General features: G+C 56.6%; 1 protein-coding gene across 2 annotated transcripts in view; it reads right to left on the reverse strand.

Moving 5' to 3' along the window:
• Positions 1-9,847, reverse strand: part of DTX1 (deltex E3 ubiquitin ligase 1) — a 38,546-nt gene extending 28,699 nt beyond the window's left edge. Inside the window, exons 1-2 of one of the 2 annotated variants that reach the window (XM_060310146.1) lie at positions 9,524-9,847; positions 8,074-9,026 (exon numbers count right to left, since the gene is read on the reverse strand). In XM_060310146.1, coding sequence (XP_060166129.1) covers positions 8,074-8,332 — 259 coding nt within the window. In that variant the 5' untranslated portion in view covers positions 8,333-9,026; positions 9,524-9,847. The remainder of the gene's footprint in view (positions 1-8,073; positions 9,027-9,523) is intronic. The other variant, XM_030860461.2, reaches the window with a different exon arrangement.

Consider the following 9,847-nt stretch of genomic DNA (forward strand, 5'->3'; position numbering starts at 1 on the left):
ACCTACCTGAGGACTACAAATGACTAGGCTGGAGATTGCAAGTTGAGGGGGAATTTGATATTGTCTTGGGCGCCACGCTATTTGCATCTTGTAAATATAATGACCAGGCATTTAAAAACTGGGGTGGACTCACTCAAGTCTGGATTTCAAAAATCACCAAGTATCCAAAGAGGCAGCCCCACGGCAACAGTTAGCAGAAGCTGAGTCACAGTCACTCCGTTCATGTTTTCAAGTATTTACTGAGTGGCTACTGTGTACCAGGCGCTAGAGAACAACAGTTGAACGCCGTTGCCTTCCCAGCCACGGCACACACTTCTATTGGCTGCCCGGGTCCTGGAAGCATCTGAATTTTCAGCCTCTTTCTAGATGGAGAAACTGGAACCCAGAAAACGAAAGCGGCTTTGTCCAAATCACTTACAACTTAGAGATAGATGTTGACCCCAGGCTCCTTGACTCTTATTTTCACAGCCCCAGGTGACTAACGCCTTGGCATGAATGAACCTTTGTTCCCTAGAAGAGAGGAACCTGGGGAGGGCTCCATAACGTGCAATTTCAGGTGAACCCTACGCTTCCCCTGGCGTGCCCTGCTTGCTCTGCTTGCAGTGGGCAGGAGAGGGCACAAAGGCTCAGTGGCGGCGGGGCCCAGCCTGTCATCGGCAGAAGAGGTGGCTACGCTGCAGCTGCTGGCAGGACTGTCCCGGTCACCAGCGCTGCCTTCTTTGATTGCTTCCTCCTTTGTTCTGCATTTCAGGGCGTTCAGCTCCACGGCCCAGTGCCAGACTCCCTCCCATTGCCCATCACCCGCCTGCCACTCCTATTCAGGCAGGTGGAGGTGGCAGCCTGGAGCAGCTCCAGAGGGACGATGGGAGGAGCCCAGAGAGGGAGAGGTGCTTGGCCAGGGTGACAGAGCAAGGATGCAGCTACACAGGACCTGGGGGAGACTCAGTCTCCAGCCTGCCTGCTCCTGGAGCCCAGAGGTCAGGAACAGCCCCATATCCCCGACCTCCTCGGCGTCCGGCCACCTGTATCGTGCCCATCACCCCTACCAAAACACAAGGGCTTTGAGGCCAGCGATTTGTATGTGTCCTGTTCACCGCTGCATCCCTAGTGCCTAGGACGGTGTCTGGCCCATAGTAGGTACTCATTAAATTCCTGCTGAATGAATGAACAAATTAGTACTGACCACAATCCCATGAGAGAGTCCTGCTGTTGGACCCATATTACAGAGGAGGAAACTGAGGCTCATGGAGAGAGTGTGGTTTACCCAGAGTCAAAAGCCAGCACCCCCTCACCCCCTCACCCCACCCCACAGTTACCAGAGGGCTGCGAAGGAGGGAATCTAGAGCCTGGGCCGCACCAACAAGGCTCCCTGAGGCAGCCAGTTCCAGATTTGGGGCCCCCTGTTCTCAGCTGGTATCAGCAAGGGCAGCTGGCAGCTGGTGGGGTGCCTCTGTGGACTGGGAGGCCAGGGGGACTCATGGTGGGGGCAACTGTCTTGGGACCTGGAGTCTGTCCTGCAGAGTGGCTACCACTGGCTGTGATGCAGGAGTGAGAGGAAGGAGGGAGGCCCAGGGAGACACAGGTGTGCGGGGAGGGAGGCGTGGGAGGGCTCTGGGCACCTTCCATACCCTGAGAATACCACCCTGAGGAGGGAGCTAGGGATCCCACTGCCCACAGCCTGAATGGGCAGCTCCACTGTGACCAGTCCTGCCCCATCACCTCCCCATCCTGGCCCCTCCTCATTACCCTCCCATCACATCCCCCGTCACCCCCTCTGTAGAACCCCCATGCCTCCCCCTTCACTCCCCTCCATCACAGCCGTTATTACCCTCCCCATCACGGTCCCCTTTATCACACCCCCAACTCCACCCCACCATCAATGGCCCCAGTCATGGTCCCCAACACCTCCCCGGCCCCTCCCCCCTCCACGGCTCTCATCACCTTCCCTATCACCTCGCCTACTCCAGCCCCACACTTCCGCAACACAGCTTCCGTCACCTCCTTCATCTCTAGGTCAGACCCTAGCTCCCTTGGACGGATGCGGGGGTGGGGGGGCGGGGGCGTTGGAGAGAGCAGGAAAGGATGGAGAGGGGAGGCAGGGTACATGAGAGGAGAGAGAAGAGGCTATGGGGAGGATTTGACCCGGGATCTCTCACACCCACACCCCACAGGACTGGTCCAGCCGTGGGTGGGCGCTGTCCAAGGTGCTGGGGCAGCCAGGCCTGGCGCAGTGGGCGCTGCAGACCACCTAGATCTGAATCTCTGATCCATCTCTTCCTAGCTTGGGCAGGTGGCTCCCCACCCGCTGAGCCTCACCTTTGCTATGTATAAAATGGGTCAGGAAGGGCCTACGTCAGCCCCTGCCCAGCCTGCTTCAGCTCTGGCCTCCAAGGGCCCTTGATTAACGAGGCTGGTCCTGCAGTGTGACTCTGGGTCCCCTGGGACCTGGCCGCTAAAGGGTGACAGCTGGCAGCCCGGCCATGCCCGGTGGGACTCAAGAGGCCTCCCTTCCGCTCCTTACCTCTTCCCACTTCTGTCACTGCCTCCGTTTTCCACTCAGGCCTGGGTTTCCTCTAGCCAGAAGTGTTCCTCAAACCATACAAAGTCTTGGAGGATTCCTCCTCCAGGAAGTTCTCCCTATCAGAGGCCCCAGGCACACACTGCCCACATCACTTGGCCAAGGGTAACCTGTACCTCTCCTATGAGGTACTTAGATCTTTTTCCTACTTCAGCATGAGTACTACGAGCAAAGCAATATTCGCCATGCTTTTACCTACATTACCTCATTCAGTCCTCACGGTAATAATCCTCTCAGGTAGGAACTATTCTTATTCCCATTTTACAGAGCAGGAATCTGAGGCTCAGAGAGGTTAAGGGGCTTGCGCATGGTCACACAGCCAGCAAGGGGCCAGGCTGGAATTCAGATCTATATCTGAATCCAAGAGTTCAACTGCCGTTCCCATGATATGTATTGATATTTGTCTTTGCCTTCACTAGACCCTGAAATCAGTTTGGCAGCGGCCTTGTCCTTCTTTCTGAGTTCCTAGGAACCAGCCCAGGGCCTGGTACTGAGCAGGCACCAGTGACTGTCAAATAAAAGTGATGATGAATTTATGGTACCAGAAGAGACTCCAGGAGCCAGACAAGCATCCAGAGGCAACAGGATGGGTCTGTAAGGGTGGAGGTGCAGGCAGTGTGACAGGTGGTGGTGGGAGACACCCCCGTACGGACTAGTTGGACCTGCGGCCACCAGTGGACGGACCCTTCCCAGTCCAAATGCACATCCTTCTTGCCCCTGGTGTCAGGCCCGGCCCCCTGGGGCCCTCCAGGTTGTCTGCGAGAGGGTCCCAAGGGGTCCTGTAACCGGGTAACTGGGCCCTGGAGGCCTCTGGGGTTGCACAGGCTGTTTCTGCTTTGGTACAGAATCCGGCAACAAGCCAGAGCTCTCAAGGGAGAAGGGGGAGGGGACTCTCTCAGCTGGCTCGTTGAATGTCACCTTATTCTCCACCTTGAGACCTGTCTGAGAGGGCTGGGTTCCAGAAGAGTGATCGACTGTGTGACTTTGGGCAAGTCACTCACCCTCTCTGGGCCTCTATCTCTCCATCGATACAACGACCTGCCTAGGAGTCTAAGTTCTGGCGGTGCCTTCCCCAGTGATGGCTGCTCTTCCCACTGGGTGGCCCCACCTGGTCTCCAGCAGCCTAAGTGTGTCTTCAGACAGGATGTTCCCATAAGGGCACCAGGGCTGAGTGGTGCTCCAGCTACCCAGAGAAGGGATGATGTAGGCTTGGAAGATGCTGAAACCAGCCGCCACCTGTGACTCCAGCCTGACAGCTTGGGAGTGCCAGGCACAGCTGTGCTTTGAGTCGTGGGGACAGTAGTTGTGGATGGTCCCCAGCCTGGCCTCACCCAGCCTCAGCTGTCCCATCTACAGAATGGGCAGAAGGCTGCCATAAGTGCCCCCAGCAGCAGTGGGAGAAGAGAATGGGCGTCGCCAGTCAGTCGGAAAGGTGGCCCTCCCTCTGCCCCCAGCCGTGTGAGCTCAGGGAGAAATCTGGAAATTGCCTAGGAATTGGTTAGGTCATATGCCTGTGAAAGGAACACCAGGGTCACAGCATCCCTGCCACTTGGGTTCCAGACCTGCTGGGCTTCAAAGGGAACCTCACCCCCTGTAGAGAGTGATGAAAACAGCCCAGCAGGGGAGAGGTGACGGGGCACCAGCTGAACAAACAGCAGCCCCCATGGGAGCAGGCCTGGCCCTTCCCTTGTGGTCCAAGCCTGACATGTGGTCCAAGCCTGACATTCTTCCGCTGGCCGCATGACAGGCATATAGACAGGGCATTTGTGGGTCAAGCAGATTGGTGCTGTGTGCGTGTATGCACACACGTGTGCACCTCGGCACACACCACGAGGCGAGGATTTCTGTGCAGGCCACACTGGGCATGCCGTGGGACCACTGCTGTCCTACCCCATGGGCAGCTTAAAAACGTATTAGGGCAGGGGTTGGTGAACTGCAGCCCGCGGGTCAAATCCACCCACTGCCTGCCTTTGCACAGCTCACGAGCTGAGTGGTTTTTACATTTTCAAATGTTTGGGAAAAAAAAAAAAGAGTTCATGACCCGTGAAAATGATATGAAATTCAAATGTCAGCGGCTGCAACTAGTTTTATCAGGACACAGACACATTCATTCATTTGTATACTGTCTGGCTGCTTTCAAACTACAGCAGGAGAGTTAAGCTATAGCAGCAGTTACAATAGAGACTGTAGGGCCCACAGAGGCTAAACTATTTACTATCTGACCTTATCAGAAAGTCTGCAGCTCCGAAGTCAGGGCACTGGGGCATGCTGCTACCTCCCACAAAAACTTAAAGTTTGGCTTCAATGAACCTATCGAGAATTTTACAATTAGAAAATCTAGAGAGAGGTTGTGTCCATTTCAGTACATGCATGTGAGCTTTGGGTTTTACAACTTTATATTGTTTGTGCGTGTGTGTGTCTGTGTACCATGATCTTCAAGATGCAGGATCTCCGACTCATCTTTCATGCATCTGTAGTGTTCAGCACATGCTAGGCTCATGGTGGGTAATTAGTTAAGGTCTGTGGGATAAAATAACGTGTGGTTCTCTCCATCAACTCAACAGTCCTGCTAGCAAAGCGATACTCTTGCCCATTTCACAGATGTGGAAACTGAGGTCTGGACAGGTGACAACGCCTGCTTGAGGCTCTTTCCTGGACCATTAATTATGAGGACAAGATGGCCTTCCTTGACTTTGTATTGCTCCTGGGAGAACTGGGCGATCGTGTTATTACACGTCTGGTGGGAGACATCTTGCCCCTCCCTCTAGCAGTTTTCCAGGCATCCTAGGTCCCCTGCCGGCCCCGTAGGTTTCCAGGCCTTCCTCCCTTGTTGGGGGTCTTGGCAGGCTCCCAGGGGCCTGTGGAGGGATGAGTATTTTTTTTCCCCTTTTCCGGCAAACAGGGGGCAGGTGTGGAGTGAGCAGCTCCCGGAGGGGGCAGTGGGAAGACGACTGAAGCTGAACTTCTGGGGGATCCGGCGAGGCTGACCCATAAGAGGGGTGCCATTGAGAGTAAGGGACCTGCTGAAAGGGGGAATGGAGGGAGTTTGGGGCGTTAGGAGCCCAAGTGGGGGTGTGGGGATAGAAAAGGAGCCCCGAACAGGAGTGTGGAGATCAAAGGCAAAGTGGCCAAGTTGGCAACCTTGGGTGGGGCTTTCGCTGCTTCTGAGGGACCATAAGTCACGCCCTGGAAAATCCGCCCCCACCCCCCCAATAGCTTTGAACCTACAGAACGCAGACCACCGAGCCAAGGAGAAGACACACTCCTTCTGCTGTCAGACCCCTGCCCTCCACCAGAGACGGTTCCAGGATAAACCAGAGAGAATGGGGCAGGGGACGCCTAGCAATTCGCCACCAGGGACTCTGCCTCTCTGGAAGGATTGGCACCAGGATTCAATGGTGACTTCCTCTACTCTCAGGATAAAATCCGAAGCCCTTTTCACGGCTGTCCAGTGCTGTACGTCTGGTCCCTGCCCCAGCCTCATCTTGTACCACCTTTCCCTCATCCACTGCACTCCAAACGCAATGGATTTGAACGTACTCTGCTCCTTCCCACCACAGGGCCTTTGCACTGGCTGTTCCCTCTGCTGGGAGCACTGTCTCCCACACTCATTCCTTAGATTTCTATTCAAACCTGACTTCCTCAGATTAGCCTTTCTGACCACTCCTAGACCAAGTTCATTTCATGTTCTCAGACCTGCAACTGATTATCTGTGTGGTTATGTGTTTGCCTGCTTACCGACTACATTGGAATCTCCAGCAGAAGTCCTCCACAAATAGACCTCTACTAAGGACCCTGGCTGTCTTTTTTTTTTCTTTTTTCTTTTGGCCGTGCTGCGTGGCTTGCAGGATCTTAGTTCCTTGGCCAGGGATCGAACCGGGGCCACGGCAGTGAAAGCACCAAGTCCTAACCGCTGGACCACCAGGGAATTCCCTGACCTTGGCTGTCTTGCTCCTTGCAGTATTCTAGGGCTTAGCACGGGGTCGAACACACAACAGGAGGTCAGTAAATCGATGATGGCATGAATGAACGATTGGTACCACCAGTGACTGCTGCCAATACCTGGTGTTTTGGAACACAGACGTACTGAAAAGTAACATCAACAAACCAGCTGTTACGATTTTGCCTGTGTTTCCACACTTGGTGACCACCCTGTAGGCACCAAGCAATGGTCTAGAGCAGAGCTATCTACTAGAGCTTTCTTTGGTGATGGTGATGTTCTGGATCGATGCTGTCCAATACAGTAGCCACGAGACACACGCAGCTATTGAGCACTTGAAATGTGGCTAGTGGGACCGAGGAATTAAATTTTACTTAATTTTAATTAAATGTAAATTTGAATTGCCACGTGGGCTTAGTGGCTACCATATTGGACAGCCCAGCTCTAAGAGAGAAGGAAAGTGTCCTCCTGTCCCCAAGGTTGCTACATGCAGTTTTGTCATCTAGGGATTCACTGTAATTCCCTCAAACCTCCATCAGCTGGTCCTTGGGGGTGAACATGCCAAGGATTCCTTGGTAGCTTCCATGAGGCAGGACCTCACCATTCCCCACTGCCCACCGAGCTTGTCGTAGAGACCACCAGGCAACAATGACTAGGGAGATCTCCGCAGTGGTGGCAAACAGAAATGCTGAGAGTGGGACATCCCCATTTTTACCACCATCATCACCTGTCACACAGCACCAAGACTGCCGCCAACCTTATCCTCTCCATCATTACCATCACACCACTCCCAAGACCACCACCAACACAGCCATCAACACCACCACCACAAATTTCACAATCAATACTACCACTGACACTATCTTCTCCAACATTACCCGCCCCCCACCATCAACACCACCAACACCCTCACCCCCCCATCATTACAACCACCATCACATCACCCCAACAATACCAATACTTAGAGCCAATATAAGATACCAGTTAAGAGTTTCGGTTCTGGAAATCAATTGGGCTTAAATCTCAGCTTTAAGTTTAAATCACTCAACTTCTGTGAGACTCAGTTTCTTCATCTGTAAAATGGGATGGCTACTACTACCACTACTACCACTAACATAATAGTGAGACTGGCTGTAACAGTTGGAAAAAATCAAATGAGGAAGTGCATGAAAAGCCTTTTTACTATGATGATTGAGCGCTAATGATCTTCTAGGTTCTTTGCTCAGTGAGCACAATTTTATTGAACCCTCACACAGCTGTGAGAGACACTGACCCATCCATCTTGCAGATGAGGAAACTGAGGCTCAGAGAGGTGATGTAACTTGCCAACAGCCCCACTCCTAATATGAGAGGCTGGACTGGAACCCAGGTCTTCAACAGGACTTTGCTAGACTGTCCCTTTTGGGGGGAGGGGGTCGGATTAGCAGATTGGCCTTCCGCAGTTCTGTGCTCCCTCTTCAGGGATGCCGGGGGGCATTTCAGCGTCCCGCCATGAAAGGCGGTATTGTGGTGGTGATGGTGGTGGTGGGGTGGGGAGGGTAGCGAGTCCACTCACCTGTGTCCTGGCGAAACTGGTGCATGGACTGCAGGTCGATGATGTAGGGCACCAGCTGGGCATCCACTTGCCCCAGGACCACAGAACCACGGGCATCCTCCTTGAGCACGTTCTCGATGTGGTGGCACACGGTGGCTGTGTAGGGCCGCCAGCGGCTGTGCTCATTCAGCCACTCCCACACCACCACCCGGGCTACATTCTGCGGTGGGAAGCCCAGCCCGTTCACGGGCATCATCACACCCTGGCCTGGTCGTGACATGGCCGCTGCTGCCTCAGGGGCCAGGACCCTACTGTTACTGGCTCAGCTCCTCCTGGGCCTGGGAGCAGGTGGGGAACTTCCTCTCTCCCCAGGGCGGCAGCAAGGACTCTCCGGCCTCCTTTCTAACTGCCGGCCCTCTCTGAGGCCCAGAGGCCTCAGTTAAAGGCGTGTGGGCTGGTGTTCCGGGCGCCAAGACCCCTTCCCGCAGAGCCGTCTCAGGTAAAGGTGCTGCTCCGGAGAGCGAGTGTCTTTCTTACGATGGGAAACGGTGCTCTAGATTCCTTGGTCCCCTGGGCTCCGATAAGGGAGTGAAGCAGCCGCCTCTACTCTAGGTCCGGGCTCTTTACTGCTGGTCTCCCGTTCTTCCTGGCCGAGCAGGGCCTGTCACCAGGCGGCCCGGCCCCGGCCCTCTGCGCTCCCCACTGCGTCCCAGACCCTGCGCCTGGCTCCAGTGGGGCTGCTTGCCTTGTCTCAGGTCCGCCCCCCCCGACGGCTCCCGCTGAAGGGGGCGTCCCTGTCCCCGTTGTCCCCGATCCACGGCGTCCTGGAAGGCCTGGGTGGCTGAAGAACGCACGGGGGAGGGATGCGGCGCGTACTCCCTGCCCTCCGGCCGGGGCTGCGGCTCCGGAGCTGGGCTGGGGGAAGAGGGGGGCGGGGGCCCGTGGGCACGCCCCACCCCACTCGTGCTCGCGACCTGCCAGGAGACAAGAAGGGGAGAGGGCCCTTTAAGAATAGAGCGCGGCACCCCCTCCCCCCTTCCCGGGAGAGCGATGGGTTGAGAACAATGGGGAACAGATGGGGGGGGGCAGCAAGGGGGGCTAAAGGGGGTCGCCTGGTCGCGCTCCCTTGGGGCAGGCCTGAAGGGAGGGCTGGGGCCGGGGGCGCGATTTCCCGAAACTCCTCGCCTGCTGCGCCCCCTCCTCAGTTCCCTGAGCGCTCCCCTCCCCCGGGGCCCGCTCCTGGCCGAGGGATGCAGGGTGCGCGGGGATGTGCCAGGATGCGCGGCGCTGCAGGCTCGGCCCAGGGCCCCTCGGGGGTCGCGTCACCGAGGAGGTGAAGCCGGGAGCTGGATCGTCTATGCCTCCCTCCCTGGGGGAACAGCCCTCCTTCCCCAGCCCAGACCTCCCCAGAGCGCGCGCGGGCCTCCCAAAGGAGCCGGGGGTGGGGTCCCTAAGCGCCCCGCGCTCTCACCGCCTCTCCTCTGCTCTGCCTCGTTCTCCGGTTCACGCTTCAGCACCGCCGCCTCCTGGGCTCCCCCCGGAGTGGGAGGGAGCCGCTGTCCCCCCTCCGTGCCCTTTGCCTCCCAGGCCGCGCGCCGGGGCGCTGGGCTTTCCGCACGCTTACAGACTACCTCGCCGACCGACGGACGCGTGAGCCTGCTGCCGGCCGCCGGGATCCCGCGGGTGGGAGGCGGCCTCGGCAGTGCTCAGGGGAGGGAAGGGGGAGGGGGCGGAGAAGGAGGAAGGGGAGGAGACAGATCGCGGCCCTAAGCGCCAGCGGCGCTGACACGCGAGT

This window comes from Globicephala melas, chromosome 13 (genome assembly GCF_963455315.2).
Source record: "Globicephala melas chromosome 13, mGloMel1.2, whole genome shotgun sequence".
Lineage (NCBI taxonomy): Eukaryota > Metazoa > Chordata > Mammalia > Artiodactyla > Delphinidae > Globicephala > Globicephala melas.